The sequence below is a fragment of the Rutilus rutilus genome (genome assembly GCF_951802725.1).
Source record: "Rutilus rutilus genome assembly, chromosome: 6".
Taxonomy (NCBI): domain Eukaryota; kingdom Metazoa; phylum Chordata; class Actinopteri; order Cypriniformes; family Leuciscidae; genus Rutilus; species Rutilus rutilus.
In genome coordinates this window covers 30,513,142-30,535,768 of record NC_140214.1, presented here as the reverse complement: position 1 = coordinate 30,535,768, position 22,627 = coordinate 30,513,142, and the positions used below count along the sequence as shown (strand labels likewise).

The 22,627-nt window shown below is 37.4% G+C and overlaps 1 protein-coding gene across 1 annotated transcript; it reads left to right on the top strand.

Annotated features, from left to right (window-relative positions):
- The first annotated feature begins 4,578 nt into the window (after window positions 1-4,578).
- On the top strand, window positions 4,579-17,319 carry LOC311292018 (phospholipid scramblase 1-like). Its single transcript, XM_084411449.1, has 10 exons — window positions 4,579-5,141; window positions 10,125-10,163; window positions 10,284-10,367; window positions 10,462-10,532; window positions 11,231-11,273; window positions 12,000-12,220; window positions 14,195-14,356; window positions 14,453-14,614; window positions 14,740-14,791; window positions 14,892-17,319. The coding sequence occupies exons 2-9, from the start codon at window positions 10,148-10,150 to the stop codon at window positions 14,767-14,769; spliced, it is 789 nt and encodes a 262-aa protein (XP_084267575.1). The 5' UTR covers window positions 4,579-5,141; window positions 10,125-10,147; the 3' UTR covers window positions 14,770-14,791; window positions 14,892-17,319.
- Window positions 17,320-22,627: the final 5,308 nt, after the last annotated feature.

Genomic DNA, 22,627 nt, shown 5'->3' with positions numbered 1-22,627 from the left:
TCTGGAAAATGGTGGTGCTGGAGACTAAAGGGTTCCCGATGGTTTCACACTTAATTCTTCACCTTAATTCTTCATTCTTTTGCAGTTAACATGTGTTTTTTCTTCTCCACCTGTTTTTGTCTGACCCTGCTGACCCAATGAGCATTTCACTGTCCAATGGTCATGCCTTAACTGTAATCTCTAGTATTGCATTAGTTTTGCATTCTTCTCATGGGGATTTAATAATTTTTGACTTTTCAGTCTTTGTTAAATCTCATTTTTGGCTTATTTTATCTGTAAAAGAAAACTTGCCTAATAATTCTGCACACCTGAAAATAAGACATTTTTCATTTCCAGCCTTCATGAACAATTATATATCACTTATACATGATTAAATAGAAAATGAATAGTAGTTATTAAGTTTAATATGGTTTGGAATTGGCAAAATGTTCCTGGAAATAAAATATGATCAGAAAATCAACATGCCTAATAATTCTGCACACACTGTAGATTTGGGGAAGTGTTTTAGTGTTGTTTTTACATGGCAGGTATTTTATTCAATTCGTTCCCCAACAGGTCTGCAAAGTGTCCAATGTGTAAACAATATGATTTATGTGCTAAATCCAGCATAAACTCCATATATATAGATGCCTCATTACCAGCTGTTTATACGTTAGCCGTCTGCCATATTGGAACGGTCAAACCTGGTCCATCAACAATCTAGACTCTAGAGCAAGTTGACTGTGCGTCTGCTACCATAGTTAGACGCATGCATGAATATCTATATCTGCAATGCACTTCAGCAGATGATTTTGCTAAACTAACTACTTGTAAAACAAGACGAAGGTGACATTTAAAAGTTACATTTACATGACATTTAAACATTTAAAAGTTATCATAGTAAAAGTAAAAACAGTAAAAACCATAGTAAAATCCTGTAATATTGAGTTAAAAACAGAAACCAACATAAGGTTATCCCATTTCTTCAGGAATTTAAATGTCTGCATTTCACAACCAGAAGCTGTGCCATGTTGTGGCATCAATCCCACAATGCACCATGCGAGCGTGAAGCTCAACTTCCAAATGAGCTGAAAATGCTCGCTCTGCTTCGTTCGCTCCATGCCAGTGGACAAGCACAATTAGAAATCCCAGAGGACGCTGTGGTAGGCCGATGTACAGAAGCCTGAAAGCTTTAAACTTCTCATTCTTACTTAAAGCCGGGGACACACTTAACGACTGTAAGGCCGATTATGAATGTAATTTGATACTTACGACTGATCATGCCCAAACGTGCTGATTCAGAGACAGTTGCGTTGAGTCTGTGTTCACATTCAGTGTTTAAAATCTGCTGCAGTCATTGAAAGTGTGTTCAGTTCAGTCTAAGAATGTTTCAGCTAGTCGTTAAGTGTGTTCCCGGCATAAGAGATTCCCGCTGCAAGCTCGTAAATGCATGATGTCTCATGAAAGTAAACATTTCTCATTTTGTTTTGCCTAAAACAAATGACTGGAGAAACTGGAGAAACTGGAAGAACTGGAAGAGAGGGCTACTCTCTGAGAAAACAAAGGAGATTGACATTTGAACTCTCTTGCTATATTACCATCCCCATACCATCCCCACACTTGAGTTGATCACCTCCCAATTTACACATCATTCCCTTCACCCATCCCTACTTGAATTCACCCAAAAATCTATATGGTTTAATATGAACAATTATCATACAGTATTATACATGTTTGTTATCATTTGAAATGTCTCAGGTACAAAGGTCTCATTCCCACAGAAGTAAACCAAAAAGGTAATGAGGTGCGGAGAGTTTAGAGATATCTTGTTAACTGCTGTGGGTGTGCCCCCATGTAAATCAACTTCTGTCCCCTGTAAGTCTGGGACGGTGATTAATTCAAATTCCCACTGTGAACTCATGTTTACATTTGAAAAGAGGTTTCTGCCTTGGTCTGAGTATTTAGGGAGATGCTGAAGAAGGCTCGTGACGATTTGTAACTCAAATGAACCCTGTCCCTGTCTCATGTAATGTATCTTTCAACATACATTCTGATTAAAGACGAGCGCTGAAACGACATTTATTGTCTGAATTTCAAAATAAAATCGACAGAAAACAGCACAGACTAAATTATTTTAGATTTAAAAAACCATATCATTACAGATTAAAATCTAGAAATTAATATTGTCAATCCAGAGCTATATTCCACACAGCAGACATGTTTAACTGTTGTAGCTTATCCACATTGTGTGCAGGAAATAGACTCTGAACACAGTCAAAACGTGGAGAAGCTAATTCCATGTTTCAGTCACTGATTTCGGCCCTCCAAAACCATTTCGGCCTCACAGAAATTTTCGGTGGCCAAAATTTCGGTGTATCCCTAACTGGTACACATGTGATTTCTTTAGCAACTGTTTACCGACTAAGTTTAAGGTATTTTTTGACATAATTTGTGAGTATTTGTGCATTCAAGTGCAAGAAGATGCATACGAGAACTCAATTCACGCTTTGATTGTGTGCACAAAGAAAACCGCGCACAGCGCGAGAGCTGAAACGAGTCCTCTTGCGTCTTCTTGTGCTTGAAAATGGTTTGAAATCACATTAAAATGCACACTCAGGAGAGCTGCCAACTCTCACGCATTCACCGTGAGACATATGCGATTGACACTTTTCACACTCTCACGCCACACATCCATTTTCTCACGCACAGAAAAATCGCGAAGCAAAGAGGACACGGAGACCGACAGACTAGACAGAGCAGGTTACTTATGATATATAAAAAAACTCAGCTCTCAGATTCTGTCAATTTTATTACGAAATTCAAACAATAAATACCGTTTTGACGCTTAAATGTGACATGACAGATCCCTAGCGGCATGTGAACCGATCATCTCTACTAATAGTAAATAAACACGAACACTGTTGAAAGATAGGCTACAGTACAATTACCGAAATGTATATTCCTCATACATAATTTTGATCAATCAGTGTTTTTCATCCGCGGAAAGGGGTCAATAAAACAGCTGGAGAACAATTATGTCACATAACATTTACCTCAGGAAAGCCATTTAATGACCATAATATAGCACGTTAGTTGGCTAGAAAAAAAGAGCTATAGAGAGTATTTAGCAAAATATGTGTACTGTATTACATATTTATTATATTTTTACTTATATGATTAAACAAAGTTGTTAATATAATAAAAAAGCGCATTATATTTAATTTGAGTTATTTTTAACCTTAAATAATACTACCAGCTAATAGGGCTCTCTGTGTTTACAGCATTAGGTGAGGTTGTTTATTTTTTTCTTGAGAAAACTTAACGCCTATCTTGTGTAGGCTACCTAATATTTATCCAAATGAGTCAATATTAAATCAAATCACAAGAATTTTATTTAATTGAAATTGTGAAATTTGTGTCAAGCAATAAAATAAAATAAAACGTAGCTTACCAGAAATTGTACCATGTAAACATTGTAACATGTTGTCACTAAACCTAATAAAATTCAGTTTAGTTACTAAAATGTTTTGACAATCACAATACACTTATGACAATAAGTGTATTGTCATAAGTGTATTGTGATTGTCAAAACATTTTCCTGTACATTTCTGAAGGTCTCACTTTATCAGTGTGCTATTTTAAGTCACACATTCCCTTCTGGGCTTACAAAGGGAAGTTAGCTTTGCAACATATTCATCCCAAAATATGATGCACAGAACATGTTTAAAGATGTGAAATTACTGTTAATTATGGAAGCTGTTTCCGCCACAAAATAAAACATTTTAAAAGATAATTGTGACTTTTTATCTCAGAATTGAGAGTTTACATCTCGCAATTCTGACTTTATTTCTCAGAATTGCGACTTAATTTCTCACAATTCTGACTTCATATCTCGCAATTCTGAGAAAAAAGTCACAATTCTGACTTCATATCTCGCAACTGTGAGAAAAAAAGTCACAATTCTAACTTGATACAGTATATCGCAATTGTGAGAAAAAAAGTCTGAATTGTGAGATAAAAAGTCGCAATTATTATTATTTATTTATTATTCAGTGGCGGAAACAAGCTTCCATAGTTAATAGTGCTGATGGTTGAATTCGAAACTGAATTAGATTAAAAATAGTAAATATGATGTAACATTGCCAGTTTGTGTCTGTCATTGTATTTCTGTGATTGCATTTTGCCTTAACTTCATTGACCAACATTTGTTTGAGGGTGGCTTGAAACAAGAAGCAAGTCTTTAAGATCAATTATATTTTGATATTTTTTAATATTGTTTAATGATATGGAACAATGGTTTCTATAAAATATGGTAATAAGAACCGGTTGTAAAGTGATACCTGCTATTCTCTTGAGAGGAAGTTATGATGAGGTGTAAATATAGCCTACCTTTTTTATTTATTTATTTATATAAAGCGTTAATTCACATTAACGCTTTATATAAAAAAAAAATCAAAAAAAATTGAGGCTATATACAAGGCAATTAATGGCAAAAAAAAAAAAAAAAACCTTTAGTTATATCTTTTTACAACATAAAACGTTTCCTTTACCACTATGCACTGTTTTGATTAGAGGTTTCCTGTTAACTGTGGATGGACTGAGATGGACTGGACAAGTCATGATATAATTTTTTTTTTCTTTTTTTTTCTAAGGAAATGGAACGTGAAGGAAACTGAGCGATTGATCAAAGGGTTTTTTGAAAAGGCAGAAGCAGATGTTCGATTTTGAAATCGTGTAATGGTCTAATGTTGATAATTTCCATAGATATAAACTCTCTATATCCATGGAGACACTTTCGTCATAAAGCCAGACGAACAATTCGAGGTAATCTAAGAGAATCGGAGAAATGCCAAGAGCTGTCACGGTAAAATGGTCATGAAGAGATTTTTTTTTGTCAGTCTGTTTCGTTTGTTTGTAAGGGTGTGTTCTCGCCCACAAGCACCAGACTGTTTCCTGGAAAGGGAACTAATGAGTAGTGGAGCAGTGTGCGAGGAAGATAAAGAGCGAAGAGAAAACAGTGGGATTGTCTCTCATTAAAACATTATTATTATTATTATTATCAATTTAAATATCCTACCTCTCTTAGAGTGGGTTTTCGGGAAAAAAAGTTGAGGAATAAAACAAATCTACGGCATCAACATCCACAGTACTTTCATAAACAGGTGAGTTGGCATATTAAATTCATGATGAAACGTATTGTCAGGTATGCTAACCTGTTTAATACAATTAAATTAAAATCAATAGGACTAGGTTACGCACTAACAAATGTAGCATATATAACGGTTACATCGGGTAGAAATACATCCTTAAAGTAACAACTGCACGTATACATCTGTTACAGTAGCCTATAGTTTCCATCCTTCTGGAATTATTGTCATGTCATTGGTATGTACGCTTATGGCAAGCCGTTTTAACATTTAATCTTTAAAACCGACTAGTCTCTATTTTCATGCTACTAGTACTTATTTTTTAGTATCTATTCCATTAAGTAGCCTACTAGTACTTATTCATTAGCTACTAGTGCTTATTCTTTATGTACTAGTGCCTATTCGTTAGTTAGTGCTTATTCTTTAGGTTCTTATTCAATAGATACTATACTTATATTATACTTACAATACTTATATTAGTTCTTATTTATTAGATACTAGTACCTATTAAAAAGACACTAGTACTTATTCATTACATTCTAGTGCCTATTAAAAATTGGTACTACTTATTCATCATTAGATACTAGTACTTATTCATTAGTTACTAGTATTTATTATTTGATACTAGTACTTATTAATTAGATACTGGTACCTATTAAATAGATACTAGTACTTATTCATTAGATACTAGTACTTATTTCGAGAGTGACAAGTAACTATTATTTTGTTACTAGTAACAAATGTTTTATTTTTGCCATTGACTTCTATGGGGATCTGTCATTCAGATATTAACTATTCAGTTCTGACTAGTATGTATTCCAATTGTGACTAGTACGTATTTATTAGATACTAGTAGTTATTCAATAAATACTAGTGCTAAGTCATTAGATACTAGTACCTATTAAATAGATACTAGTACTTATTAATTAGCTACTAGTTCTTAATCAATAGATACTAGTACTTATTCATTAGATACTAGTACTTATTCATTAGATACTAGTACCTATTAATTAGCTACTAGTACTTATTAATTAGCTACTAGTACTTATTCAATAGATACTAGTACCTATTTATTAGATACTAGTATTTATTCTAAATGTTACTAGTAAGATTTTTTTTATTTTACTAGTAAGATTTTTAATTGAACTCTCCAGTGGCCGTTCTGACTAGTCATAACATATGATGAGTAAAAAAGCAGTTGTGACTAGTAAAATAAGAATAGTTACTAGTAACAATTACAAAAGATACTAGTGTCTACAAGGGTTCTCAACCCTGGTCCTTGAGGGCCACTGTCCTGCAGAGTTTAGGTCCAACCTTGATCAAACTCACCTGCCTGTAGCTTTCCAGTAATCCTGAAAGGCTTAATTAGCTGGCTCAGGTGTGTTTGATTTAGGGTTAGAGCTAAACTCTGCAGGTCAGCTAGTGGCCCTCCATGACCAGGGTTGAGAATGCCTGGTCTAATAAATAGGTACTAGTATCTAATTAATAGGTGGCCTATTAAAATACTGAAGGCCTAGTGGTATTGGGAGTAGCACTGACTAGAAATGATACAAATTGTAACAGTTTACAACAAGGTCTCATTTTAACATTAGGTTATTCATTAAGTAACTTAAATTAACAAAGTATTTTTTTACAACATTTATTAACCTTTGTTAATGTTAGTTAATACAAATTTTCTTTTTGGTGAAACAATTCATTAACTTGCTAACAGATACATTTTTTATCTTAAAATGTAGTTAATGTTGAGATTAACATTAACTAAGGTCAATAAATGCCGAAGATGAAGTAGCCTATTATTGTTCATTCTTAGCTCATGTAATAACTAATGCCAACAATTGAAAACTTATTGGAAAGTGTTACTGCATAAATGATCAATTCGTTTCTATTAAGCACATAATGAGACTGCTAAAAACATGAATTGGTATTCAAAAGGATTGAAGATGATGTGGCTCATTTAGCAATCTAGTTAGGCCTATTAATTATGCAAAAAACTGATTGATTATTTGGTAATAATAATCAGCTGACCATCCTTCGGATGAGACGTTAAACCGAGGTCCTGACTCTCTGTGGTCATTAAAAATCCCATGGCATTTCTCGTAAAGAGTAGGGGTGTAACCCCGGTGTCATGGCCACACACCATTGGCCCTTACCAATCATGGCCTCCTAATAATCCCCTTACATTGAATTGGCTCTATCACTCTCTCTCCTCTCTCCACCTATATCCGGTGTGTGGTGAGCGGACTGTGGAAGCTGCACACTGGTGGTGGTTGAGGAGAGATCCCCTGACATGATTGTAAAGCGCTTTGGGTGTACAGTAGTAGAATAGAATAGAATAGAATAGAATCGGGCATTTATATAGCGCTTTCATATGTACTACTGTAGTGTACACCCAAAGCGCTTTACAATCATGTCAGGGGATCTCTCCTCAACCACCACCAGTGTGCAGCATCCACTTGGATGATGCGACGGCAGCCACAGTACAACGGCGCCAGTGCGCTCACCACACACCGGATATAGGTGGAGAGAGGAGAGAGAGTGATAGAGCCAATTCAATGTAAGGGGATTATTAGGAGGCCATGATTGGTAAGGGCCAATGGTGTGTGGCCATGACACCGGGGTTACACCCCTACTCTTTACGAGAAATGCCATGGGATTTTTAATGACCACAGAGAGTCAGGACCTCGGTTTAACGTCTCATCCGAAGGACGGTGCTCTTTGACAGTATAGTGTCCCCGTCACTACACTGGGGCGTTAGGACCCACACAGACCACAGGGTGAGCACCCCCTGCTGGCCTCACTAACACCTCTTCCAGCAGCAACCTGGTTTTCTCAGGAGGTCTCCCATCCAGGTACTAACCAGGCTCAGCCCTGCTTAGCTTCAGTGGGCACCCAGTCTTGGGCTACAGGGAGATATGGCTGCTGGCTGGTACATATGAAAGCGCTATATAAATGCCCGATTCTATTCTATTCTATTCTATTCTATTCTATTCTATTCTATTCTATTCTATTCTATTCTATTCTAATATTTTGTGTCCTTAAATGTTAAATGTAACAAGGTTGGTTGATAAGGAAAAGAGCCAGGGACCTGCAAATGATCAACATCCTTTTAATATCAAAATAAACAAACACAAAATTAAATTAAAGCGGCTGCCTTTCACAGATAACTGCTGCACAAACATAAACAAAACACGATGTAAAGTCCAGGCGTGGTCCTCTCGTCCTTCACTGTCGTCATTCCCCCTTTTATCCTTCTGTGGCTCCTCCGTGAGAGACATTAGGGCGGTGAGGCGCGCATTAGCAATCGCCCTGCTTGCCCATTAACTATTGGTGTTTTTTTCTGTATGAATGTTCATTTGCAATCGCGCCAATGGCCACTCAGCGCTCTACTTCACTACGCCACAGCACCTGGGGAAGTACATTGTAGTTAGCATTTAAAGTAAAGATGATGACATCAGATGAATGATACTGTTAAGCAAAGATTTTAACAAAGTGGTTCCTGCCAGTCCTGTTCTCTTTATTTTAAGTCAAATGAGTTAGATTACTGATACTCTCACCTTTTGTCTTTAATGGCTCTTGGAACCCCTGTCCCATTCTTTGAGTAGTTATGTTGATTGGGTTAGCAGTCGTAACACTAGAGACTGGGATGGGTTCCTATGACCTGGATACTTCATTTGAACGGTCACCCAGGTGCGTTGTCTCCATTTCCAAGCACTGTCCACTAAAATCATAAAAGTAATCCACACGGCTCCGAGGATTAATAAATGCCTTCTGAAGAGAATCGATGCATTTGTGTAAGAAAATATTTAAACCCCTTAAAAACTTAAATAACTAGGTGTGTCGATTACTTTTATGATGGATTGATGCACTTTTTTGGGCTTCAAAATCTCGTCCTCAATTATAAAGCTTGGATTAGCGAGGATTTTTATTTTTTTTATATATCTCCGATTGTGTTCGTCTGAAATAAGAAAGTCATATACACCTAGGATGGCTTGAGGGTGAGTAAATCATGGGGTAATTCAATTTTTTGTGTGACCTATACCTTTAAGATCAAAATAAACGAGCACAAAACGAAAGTAAGGCGGCAGCTCCTCATGGACGACTGCCGCAAAACACGACGTAAAGTCCATGCCTGGTCCTCTCTCGTCCTCCACTGTCATCAATCCTACTTTTATCCTTCCGGAGCTCCTCCGTGAGAGATACAAGCATTAGCAATTGCCCTGCTTGCCACATTAACTATTTGTGTGTTTTTTTTCCGTATGAATGCATTACATTGTGATGGTTATTCTATGTACAAAAGCTGCAGTTTATAACAATTAGTACAATTTTAAAAGTGGTACAACTAATGTTACAAACCTCTTGCTTTTGAATTATCACAAAATCAGGTGGCTACCAGTGGATTTTAGGATAAAATATAAAACTCTACTGTATGTTTTTAAAGCAGTGCATGGGATAGCTCCTGCGTATGTATCTGAGCTTATTATTGCTCTTCATCAAGAGTCTTTAAGATCAAATAATAAGTCATTGCTTTCTGTCCCTCGATCTCATTTAAAGTTAAAAGGTGATCAGACAGGCCTTTGCTGTTGCGGGTCCGAGGGTTTGGAATAGTCTGCCTCTTGAACTAAGAGAGATCACTTCTTTAAATGTATTAAAAGCTTGTGTTAAAAAATTGCTTTTGAAAGGTTGGGCTAGTATCTGTATTAGTAAGTTGCATATTGTTTTTATGTGTTGTTTGTTTTTACGCTGCTGATTGTACAGCACTGCACAGGTGCAGTTGCAAAGTGCTTTATAAAAAAAATAAAGTAAGTGAAGTAAGTAACTTCCCAGGTAATTCCCGGTGTTCTCAGCCTAAACGCTGTATATTAATGCCTTCCTATTATGCAAATTCATTGACTATTAAAAACTCTGTTAGGCTGCCGAAATTCCATTCCTTACAATGCATGGAAAAAACATACAGGGAAATATTTGCTTTACTTGCTTATCTGGTTTGCATGTTTGCAGAGAGTAATTTGCAGCTGACCGCCATGGCAACAAATAATGGTAAGTGTGTCAAAACCTATTCATCAGTATCCTGATCCTGACAGCAGCATTGTGTTAAATTGCTGGTATACAGTACACATCTAAAAGAAACATCCTGCTCTTTGATACTCTTTAAAATAGGTTACCCCATTGACCTCCAACCACAGAAAAATGCAATTAATTCCGCCCCTCCTTATAGCCAGGGACCAGCCATACCAGGCAATGGTAAAGCCAATCTATGGAAAATTAAATTTTTCAAAATTGTATCTCACTTTTTCAGATCCTGATGTTTAAGAAGTCATGTTCTTTCTTTCGCAAGGTCAAGTGCCAATGATGCCAGTTCCACAGAGACCCGAAGGCTGTCCACCAGGACTGGAGTACCTGACCCAGGTAGAGCTTCACTGCTGCGAATGAGCAGCTCTGTATGACACTGAAGACACTGATGTTTTTTTTCTTGCATGAGATATCTTCTCAGCAGTGGCGGCTCGTCAGGGGAGGCAAGGAAGGCACAGCCTACCCAAAATTTTATGTCTCAGAATGTGTATTTCTTGTTTGTAACTTCACCTCTGTAAGTGTAACCACCGCACGCTTTTTCCCAGAATGTGCCGAATCTGTGAAACACGAGTCTGAGGGGATCGAGATCAAATTCATAGCCGGAGACTTTGGTATAAAGAAGTAGCCAATCACCATCAAATATTTTGGCGATTAGGAGTGTTGAGAAAAGTAACATGGCAGTGGAGGCTAGCCTCCCTTGGTATATCAACCAATCATCGACAAGACGTAAATTACGTGATATTAGTTTGAACTGCTACCGCTGATGTAACTATGGAGAGTAATGATATTGAATATTTGATCGCAAACAAATTTACTAAACTACCATTCAAACAACAGCTAAATTAAAAATAAAAGAAGACCCCATGCCTAAGTTGGGTATCCAACCGCTAAGATTGTGTGTCTCTATTTTAAAACCCACCAGCCGCCACTGCTTCTCAGGAAGTGGTGACTAAGCTTGCGTTAGTTTTGTGGCTTTGAAATGAATATGTATGTAAAAGATTGTTTTCAACATGTATTCCCTTTTCACAACACAGATTGATCAACTTCTTGTAAAGCAGAAAGTTGAGGTAGCTGAAGGTAATATTGTGATGTTTGTTGTAGGTTTTCCTCTGATATTACTTTGAATATTTTGAATGTGTTTCAATGCAAGGCATATTACCTTTCTATAAGCCCCGCCTCCTTGGTAACTTCTGCTTGATCGTTTAAGCTTTACACAACATCCCATAGCAATGAACTGGAAATTTACATGAACAATATGATTTTCAGTAAAATGAATGTTTTCATAGAATATTGACTCGGCCTATCAAGCAGCCAAGAAGTAGTGAGATGACAACTTTATAGCCATGCCCTAGCAACCAGTTACAGCAACACCCTAGCTACTTCCTAGCAACCACAGTGTCGAGTATTGCCATGGCAAGCACCACTCACATTTTCTTCAGAAAATGTATTATCTAGTTTTTATTTACATTTTTTATTTATAATTTGAATTTATTTATTTATTTATTTTATTGTATAGAAGGTAATAAAAGGCCCAGTCACAATGTTTTATATAATTTTTGCTTATAAAACTTCTGTAATATGAATCTGTATTATTCATATTACAGTAACCTGTAATATTAAACTATCCAAACACACAGGACTTCCATAGAATTCTATTCATAACTCTAAACCTAACCTTTTTAAGGCGGGGTTTACAGATGGGTCAGTTAATACAGTGCACTACACAGGTCTTTATTTTATAATTATTGATTCATAATCATTCATAATCAATCAATTGATTCATGTTATTGATTCATATCACAGTTATATTGGGCTGGGAGACCAATAACAAGTACCTGGTGAAGAACAGCATGGGGCAACAGGTGTTCTATGCGGCTGAGGAAAACGACTGCTGTAACAGACAGTTCTGTGGGCCAATGCGCTCGTTCGTCATCCATGTTCAGGATAATTTGGGACAGGAAGTGATGACGCTCACACGCCCTTTGAAATGTGGAAGCTGCTGCTGCCCCTGTTGCCTGCAAGAGGTAAAACGCGTTTATGTTCATCAAGTAATTCGTTTATTCAGGTTTCAAAGCCTTTGATTTGAATGTCAGGTTTAGTGGTTAAAGATATAGGCTGGTTGGTGAAAGACTGTAGGTTCAAACCACAGAAGCAGTGATTCATGAACTAGTATCATTGTGCTATTTCCTGTAGAAATAAAAAAAAAAGAAGATGTTTTCGATTAAACCCTTTTACAATTTACAGCTCAAAAGTTTGGGGTCGGCAAGATTTTTTACTTTTTTAAGTCACTCATGCTCACCAAGGCTATATTTATTAAAAAATATTTGTCAGATATTATTAGAATTGAAAATATTTTAAATACATTGTTTCTATTTTAATATCTTTCTATTTTAATATATTGCAAAATGTAATTTTATTCCTGTGATGTCAAAAGCATCATTTCAGCATCATTACTCCAGTCTTCAGTGGCACATGATCCTTCAGAAATCATTCTAATATGCAGATATGCTTCTCAAGAAACATTTATTATTATTAATTATAATTAGCCTATATAATTATATATTTTCTGATATTTTTTTCTGTAACATTATAAATGTCTTTACTGTCACTATTCATCAAATTTAATGATTGAATGTATCCTTGCTGAATGAAATTTATTTATTTTGAATTAAAAAAATATATATTTGAAAAATAAAATAAAATAAAATCAGGGCAGAGCAGAGTTAGCTCCAGTGGAGCATTGAAGAGGGGGCATCTGAAGTAACAAAAGGGGTTGATGTAACGTGAAGTATCTCCAGCTAGAACAAAAACATATGTGGCCCATTCAAGTATTTGTCGGACCGTAAACAAACCTGTCGCTACTACAGCTATTAAACTAAAAGCTATACTGAGTGAATACAGATGGCAGAGCATTGAATAATATTACATAAAACAAAAAGGAAAATAAAAAAAGGAAACTAAAAGTAATTAATTGCGTCTGCTTTACTATAAAACATTGTGATCCATTTAACGGATGCATCATTTTATGGTAAGTTCAGCCTGAACTGCAAGTGGTGAAAAACAATAAAGTGAAATAATCAACTAACTATGACCAATTATCTGGCCCTCTTAATATATTATCATACCTAAAAATATTTTATCATACCTTTAGCCTACTCAGTAGAGCTGCATCCTTCGGGCACGGGAAGCTTGTGTGTCAAATTTGCCAATCACAATGTGACTTTGTGTCTCAGACTGTCCTTAACTAAAATGTTGCTATATTAGCTTAATATTAAAGCTAAAAAACCTATGCACTTGGTAATTGTGATTTTTTTTTTTTTTTTTTTTTTTACACGTCTATTGTATTTCATCATTAAAATCTATTTTCACATTCATCTTGACGCCCCCTGTGGCGCCAGCCCTGTATAAAAGTGAAGCAACTGTAGAAGAAGAAAAAAAGGCTCATTAAAATAATTAAATGATTGAAATATTGAATACAGTGTCCCCCAAATCAAAGTTATGTGGTGTGACCAATGTGCAGAAAAACAGAAAAAAACAAAACAGGAAAGGAAATCAGAGTGAAACCCATACAGACTGTGTCAAGGTCAAAAAGTCTTATGAAATATCAGATAATTCAACCTTTTTATGACAAGGAAAGTTTAGTTCAGGTTGAGTATATATGTAATATACTTCTCACTTAAGATTTTTGAACACTCATGGACACTCTTACATGTTTTTACAACATTGCTGAATCAACAGCCAGCCTATGCATGTCATGTTTAACTGTAAAATGAGGAAGTTATCTGTTAGATGTTTAAATCACCTTGACTATTGCAGGACTGATGTGTTGCATGATGGGTACACAGCAATGCCACCACCATCAATTGTCATGTCTGTGATTGAATTAACAGCTTAAACACCACCTATTAGTTGTGAATAATAAGATCTACTATATTTTAAGTATAGTTATGCCTAAACTGCTCCAATCGCTGCTGATGTGTCTTTTGTCTGCCTCATAGCTTGAAATCCAGTCTCCACCAGGCAACCCGATTGGATACGTGATCCAGAATTGGCATCCTTATATTCCCAAGTTTACCGTACAGAATGAGAAAAGAGAAGCAGTTCTGAAGATCGTGGGGCCGTGCTGCTCCTGCAAATGCTGCTCTGATGTGAACTTTAATGTATGAACCATATAAGACCGAAATATTGATGATAGTTTACATGTTCTTGCACCATTTTGCATGACCATAAATAGTTATTTATTTGCATCTAAACAGGTTTTGTCAATGGATGAGTCCGCAACGGTGGGCAGAATCTCTAAACAGTGGACCGGTATGGTGAGAGAAGCTTTCACTGACGCAGACAATTTTGGAATCTCCTTTCCTATGGATCTGGATGTGAAGATTAAAGCTGTTCTTTTTGGAGCATGTTTTCTCATAGTAAGCAAAAATAAGGCATTATCGCATTTCGCCATGTTTCTTGTTAGACCAGTTTTCTAAACTTCCTCTGTCGGCTCTGTCTGTTTCAGCATAGTGAATAATCTGATATTGTTCTTCTCTTGTAGGACTTCATGTTCTTTGAACACAGTAAATAAATGATAGTTTTCTGGATGTCATGTAAGTACACTTATATTGTATATGGGAGTTTTTAAAAAATGTCCACAACATGATTTGTCAACACGTGATTCTAACTATCGTCTTTCAATTAATATTTCAGGAATTTGAACTCCTTATTCTGAACATGGATGCAAATGTGGATCACTTAGCTTACAATTAAATTTTACACATTGCTATGCACATTCAATTATATAGTATTTTATTAATGTTCTTGAGTCACCACTAGGTGACAGCAATTCCCTTTTCTATAATGTTAAGAAGTTTTCAGCATCAAGTACCTGCTCTATGGAAGGTTTTGCTCAACAATTAACTTCCTTTAAAACTTTAAGGCATTTTTTACACAATATAAACACACTTGTAGCAAGAAAAATGAATGATAATTTTTACACTTGGTTTTTGTCAGGTTTTTGGCTATTGCTTTTTTTTTTTTTTTTTTGAAGACAAAATTTCATCTATTCTACAGTGGAAAAGAGGTAATATCTAAATTAACTAACCATGTCAAAATAATATTTAACATCACTTAATGAGGTAGAAATAGCTATTTAAGGTAATTGCAGGCCACCACTTTTTACAGTCTATGCATAACTGATCACTGGTAGTGCACTTTATATTCAAACATTTTATATTGTAAAAAGCAGTTGAAATAAGCATATAATAAATATAACTGTATAATTATTCTAAATAACATCCACAGTTTCGTTTTGCACCTACTGCCTTTTCCCCAAAGTGCTCTTCAATTCCTCATTATGCCTTCTTGGAAGTTAAGGAGGCATTACATAATGAATCAACCAGAGTACACTGTGTGGAAAACCGTGAATGCACATAACTTTCTATTTACAGTGTGGCGAATGAACCTGAAACCTGTTTTTTACTCATATGTATTTCTGGAATAGTAACTGGATACCACAGTATAGCATTTTGCTGTGTGTAATGTATGTCATCGCATAATGTGTTCTATATCACATATTATTATAAGATCCAAAACAGACACACTGAAATTTGTTGACAATAAAATAAGTTAAATGCATTATTCCTGTCTGCATGCATTACTCTAAACCTTTTGAAGACCGGAGCATGTCATCCTAAACTTTCCCCTCTACACTATTGCAAATATCATCAGTTACAGTGCATACTATGCTGTATGCAGTAAACAGTCAAATATGATTCTGTTCTTAAGACGTGTAAATAGCCAAGATAAGAAGTGACTATTTCTTGTATTTGCAACTTTATATCTCACAATGCGACTTTATTTCTTGTGATTTCATATCTAAAAATGTCTTGTGATGTGACTATTTTTTGTATTTGCGACTACAGTTGTGGTCAGAATTATTGGCACCCCTGGTAAATATGATAAAAGATGGCTGTAAAAATAAATCTGTGTTGTTTATCCCTTTGATCTTTCATAAAAAAAAACCCCAACAAAAATCTAACCTTTCTTTGAAGTAAAATAATTGAAAGTGGTGGGAAAATCACATTATGAAATAAATGCTTTTCTCCAGAACACGTGGGCCATAATTATTGGCACCCTTTTATTAAATACTTTTGCAACCTCCTTTTGCCAAGATAACAGCTCTGAGTTTTCTCCTATAATGCCTGATGAGTTTGAGAACACCTGACAAGAGATCAGAGACCATTCCTCCATACAGAATCTCTCCAGATCCTGTTGGTGCTGCTTCTCTTCAGTTCACCCTACTCATTTTCTATAGGGTTCAGGTCAGGGGACTGGGACGGTCATGGCAGAAGCTTCATTTTGTGCTCAGTGACACATTTTTGTGTTGATTTTGATGTTTGTTTTAGATCGTTGTCCTAATGGAAGATCCGACCACAGCCCATAAGATTTCTATTAGAGGCCGTCAGGTTTTGGTTTTTTATCTGTTGGTATTTGCTAAAATCCAATGATACCATGTATCTGAACAAGATGTCCAGGACCTCCAGCAAAAAATAGTCCCACAGCATTAAAGATCATGCAGTTTATTTAACCGTGGGCATGGCATACTTTTTATCCCCGTGTCCACTAAACTTTTTCAAAAAGCTATTTTTTTGTTTTTGTTTCATCTGACCAAAGAATCCAGTCCCTTTTGAAGTTCCAGTCTGAACTGAAGTCTAACTGAATATGCTAGTTGTTTTTTGGATGAGCAAGGGGGATTTTTCTTGAAACCCTCCCAAACAACATGTGGTGATGTAGATGCTATAATTTTCTTAGGCTTTCTGACCACTCAACTAATTTCTGCAATTCTACATCTGTGATCCTTGGAGAGTCTTTGGCCACTCAATCTTTCCTCCTCACCGTGCATTAAGACAATATAGACAGATTAGACACACATCCTCTTCCATGCAGATTTGTAACATCTTTAGTTGATTGAAACTTCTTAATTATTGCCCTGATGGTGGAAATGGGAATTTTCAATGCTTTAGCTTTTTTCTTAGTCACTTTCTATTTTGTGAAGCTCAACAATCTTTTGCTGCACATCAGAACTATATTCTTTAGTTTTACTGATTGTGGTGGATGATTAAGGGAATCCACTCTGGCGTGCAAAAAAAAAAAAATATTAATGAGAATATACTTCAGAGATATTTACCTATATATTTTTGCCAATAATTAATGTGTCAATAAACGTGTAACCATGAAGGAGGGAACGGGAGACGTTACATCGACGTGATGACGTAATTGGGATCACTTCAGGTAGCCCTATCATCTTCGAGTGTCTACAGAACGAGCCAATGAACGTTGGCATGCGTGAATCGCGTTACGCGCCCTGCCCCGCAGCGCGGGTATAAACAGGAAGCGGGCACACGCACTCATTGTTTTTCGCTGAGGAACCGAGATAGTGATGGTCAGCAACAGTGGAGTAACATCTCCCGTTCCCTCCTTCAGAGAGGGGTTACATTAGTAACTGAGACGTTCCCTATCAGTCGCTCACGTTCAACGTTACAACATAATTGGGATCCCAATTGGGATCCCTATGGAAAACACCACGGTTGCTGCCACATCCAGCACCCTATGCAAGACTCTCAGACCCCCCACTGACCAGGTCCGGTTGGGCCAATACGGGAACCAGGTCCGGTTGGGCCAATACGGCGCAACGAGCAAGACCTGCTCCTCGTCCTCCCTGACTTTGCACAGGGTCTGTGCAAGAAGGCTCACTGGGGGAAACGCATACTTGCTAAGGCCCCCGGAGCCAGCTGTGTGGCCCCGGTACAACGAGACCTCGTCGGCTGCACGGTTGAGCAGGCCCGGAATATAAATGGCACGAAGCGACCTCAGATGCTTCTGACTCCAAAGGAGGAGATGGCGGGCGAGTTGTGACATGCGGCGGGAGCATAGACCACCCTGACGGTTGATGTACGCAACAGTCGCAGTGCTGTCCGTATGGACCAGTACATGCTTGCCTAGTAGCGGCGTCCAAGATGTACTGCAAACAACTCGAGGCAGTTGATGTGCCAATGCAGTTGAGGCCCCGTCCTGAAGACCTGAAGCTGCATGCCCGTACGTGGCCCCCCAGCCGGTAGCAGAGGCATCCGTGGTGACCACAGAATGCCTGGACACTTGTTCTAGGGGAACACCTGCCCGCAAGAACGAAGGGTCCGACCATAAGCTGAAAGTTTGGCGACAGTGTGGGGTAACTTGGACCCGGCACGAGCCGCTCTGCCACGCCCATCTTGGGACTCGATCGAGGAGCCAGTGTTGGAGCGGCCTCATATGAAGCAATCCGAGCGGTATTACTGCAGCTGCAGATGCCATATGCCCCAGGAGCCTCTGAAAAAGTTTCAGTGGTGCCGCTGTTCTGCGTCTGAGAGAGCTTTTGTTTGTGAAAGATGCTTTTGTTTGTGAAAGATTTACCCCACACACACTTATTTGAGGGAAATCCTGATTGATTGTGAGCCGAACATGATGCTTTTCATATCCAGTTAATGTTAATATGAGTTAATATCATCAAAAACATTTATATTATAAATTACCAGTTTGATGTTCAATGATAAAGCAGAAATGCTTGTTTATGAAGAAAGATTTTCCCCACACACTTATTTGAGGAAAATGCTTTGTGTTAGCAGAACATGATGCTTTATTATATGATGTTTTATTAACAAAAATCGGGAAAAGCATGTTCAGATATGATGTTCAATTAATCTAATTGTCATGGGAGGAGCTCATCCAGGCAACTCAGTTAACATCAGGAGGTATATATACAGCAGTAATATATAGCAGTATATTTTCCAGCATCCCTTCACCACTCCATCTCCTCATTACTAGTCCTATCCCAAACCTGGGATGGGGGGAGTTATCTGGGTTCGGGCCAAACCCAGAGCTCAGAGCCCTCCCCTCGGACAGCACGCCAAATACGCATATCCTTTGCTTTATCTAATTATATGTAAGTGTGAACTCGTGAAATCCTGTTAATGTTAAAGTAACACTAAGTAACTTTTCAACCTTCATAATATATTTCCAAAATCCTTGTGATGGTACATCGACTTAAAATAGGTTGAATGACACGTCTGCCATAGCCTGACAGGGTTTGTATAGTTTTTAATCGTACTTTTAAACTTCGGGGTTCGGGTAGTAACACCCGCGCACAAAAAGAACTACAAAATTCGACTGCTTTACGGCATAGGCTACCTCACTTCCCCCAACACGTCCTCACATGCTGTTGGACTTGTAAGTATATTGCTTATATTGTATATCACTCGGACAAGCACCTGGCGTTCTTGTTGATGGATTAGTAGACATCTTCGGAGGCTAGCTGTGCTTGTTCGATGTCCGACGATTTGTAACGCGTTGTGTTTATTCCCCAATCGAACTCGTGTAACTGTCTGTCACACGTTCTACGGTCCACAGCATTACTTGATAGACAAAAATGGGACAAGAATGAGCGTCAAACAGAAACAACCCGCTTACGGTGTGTTCGAGGCGCACATACTGCCGAAAGTTAAACAGGGCGCGCGCAGCTCTTAAAGGGGACACACCTTATTTCCACTCGTTACAGCTTCTATCTGACTGAACGGGGACCGGTATACAGGGGGGAGGGAATCAGCCCGTGAGTGAAGAGACTGCTCTGCGTGAGTGGTATTTACGACAGTAACGTTAAATACAAGTAGTCCACAGCGACTCTAGGGGTCGTTGTTTGACCAAAACGGAAATCCTACATAGTGGGGCTTTAATATGAGTTAATATCATCAAAAAAGTTTACATTATTATCAGTTTGATGTTCAATGCTTTTGTTTGTGGTGAGTGAATGTGTTTTTCATGTTAATACGAATGAATAACATTCAATCTTAATTTAACTTCAGATTTTAGTTAATGTTAACTTGAGTAAAGTGTTTTCTGTTTATGAGACCAGTAACTGTGAAACAACTTGTTGAAATGAAGAGAATAAAGTTTTTATTTGAATTTCTTTCAGAATTGTGGAATTAATTACTATTAATTTAAAAGAAGGCATAAAAGGCAGAGTCACCAAACTATCAGTATCAGTATCGGCCGATATCACAGCTATCGGCTGAGAAATTTAATATTGGTGCATCTCTACTAACTATTTGAAGATTTTCTTTGTTAACAAATTAAGATAAAAATGTCACTCGAAATGAAATTTCTGTTGTCATTTACTCACCCTCAAGTTGTTCCAAACCTGTATGAGTTTCTTTCTTCTGTTGAACACAAATAAGATATTTTAAAGAATGTTGGTAACCAGAAAGTTGACGGTGGCCGTTGATAACCTGTCTGGTTACCAACAAACTTCTCTCTATCATCTTTTGTGTTCAGCAGAAGAAAGAAATTCATACAGGTTTGGAACAACTTGAGGGTGAATAAATAATGGCATAATTTTCATTTCAGGCTGAACTATCCCTTTGAAGCTGCATATTCACCTTATGTAGACCTTAATCTCTTTAAACATCACAAAGTAGCCATGTCAGTCACTTTCTTAATAAACACAAGATGTTTTTTGTTATTGTGTTTCAGTGGAAACAAGCTAAACTGAATGGAAATCAGTTACATTTCTCAAATTTAATACAGATTCAGGAATATGAATGATTACCTGATTAAGCAGTGATAAGTCCCAGGTCAGGTGATTATGCTTTCAACAACAACAACTCAGTGTTAATCAATGTCAGCATTATCAGGAGGGTGCTTCCATCTTCATCTGCCATCACTCCTAAATGAGCAATGTGCTCTGCATGCAAGCACTGACGGATGCAAGACATGGGCTATGTTTGCAGTGTAACATTCTTGCTCATGTTCATGTCTCCTGCACTTCAAGAAATCTGTTAAATGATGTTAGAACTTTAGTCAGGAAATTACTAATAAACTTTACTAAAGCAAGATGCATTTTTTTAAGAATGTAGAAAAATAGGCCTAGATGCTTTCTTCAAACATTAATCACTTTTTAATGTATCTAATGACAGTGAGTAACAACACAAATCAAACGCAAATAAGCACGCAAAACAAAGGAAGAGAGAAATAAGGTAGATGCACCATTTGAAACTGTGCTAGAGAAGTCATGTATGTCAGGTGCTTCAACAAACAACACTTCTGTATAGGATGCACCTATGTTTTCTCTCTAATGAGGAAGCATTAGACTACTGAGAAGTGCACATGCAAAACCAAAATGGGCGTTTACCAATCAGTGGCCAATTTCAAACTACAATAAATGTTTTTCAACCATTTTTCAACAGACTTGCTAAACCACCCCACCCCTAAACCAAGCCCCCAGTGGATTAGATCAAATCGGGTAAAGCGGTTGAAAACGCCCCACTGATAGAGAAACTAGGGGTGTTCGGTTCCGGTTTTTTTGGAGTCGACTCCGACTCCCGACTCCTAATGTTGGAGTCGGTGGAATCGACTCCTCGACTCCATTTACTTTGAATTAAAATAGGGTCAGGATTCAGAAGGTGCGTCTCAATATGCTTCCTCGTTTCCTCACTTCTCGCTCGTATGTCCTACGACCAGCGGCGCCAGGATTTTGATTGTAGGTGGGCCCCCAGAAAACTGGATGGGCCAGTTAAAATAAGCCAAAAAAAAAAAAAAACGGGTTCCCCTTCATCTCCGTTTCAGCGCTTTTCTGCGGCACTGAGGACAGCAGGGCCGCAGGAAGAGGTTCATTTATTTAGTTAATTTACGACATCACATTTGTGACTTTATTGATTCTGCTTTTATTCGTAATGCAATGGACCGGTCAACGGGACATAAATTAATCCTTAAAGGATGGGACTTTATGGGACTTTTGCACAAAAAGAATAAATAACTATAGCCTATTTTATAAGTCGCTCCGGAGTCGCATATCAGTCAAAAAATGCGTCACGAGGAAGAAAAAAAACATAGGCTACGCCTAAGTCGCACTGGACTAAGTTGCATTTTTTTAGAAATGTATTTCACAAAAAAAAAAAAAAAAAAAAAGGTACAGACAGCTCTCCCCTACGGATGTGAGCGCTCTAAAGCGGCACTAAAATAATGTTTTAAAACTTTCACAGAGACCTCAAACTGAAAGCACAAATCCTGTCTTTAAATTTAATTTCGTTTTTTATTAATTGTATGTTAATTTTAATCGATGTTTCATCAACAAATTGTCTGGATTTAATAAGAAGTAGCTAAATATAGGCTATTAGAAAATAGATAATCAGGACACGGAGGCGCTGGCGAACCTGGAGCTCGTCTCATAAATGAACCGAAACTCAGCGTAGGCCTAGGCTATAAGGTAGCCTATTGCCTCACAGACCTGAGACATATAGATAGCTTGAAATGTCTACTTTTAAGCAGAACAATTCAAAACGAAAGAAAACAGACTGGGCTGTGCATTTCTCTCTGATGGCGCTGCGAAGATCGCGAGTCGTCAACTTCATCTCTCT

Bases quoted from the DNA above. Each gene is read 5' to 3' on its own strand.
- LOC311292018 (XM_084411449.1), top strand. The intron at 10,533-11,230 runs GTAGAGCTTCAC...TTCACAACACAG, and splicing joins GACTGGAGTACCTGACCCAG to ATTGATCAACTTCTTGTAAA. The intron at 12,221-14,194 runs GTAAAACGCGTT...TCTGCCTCATAG, and splicing joins GCCCCTGTTGCCTGCAAGAG to CTTGAAATCCAGTCTCCACC.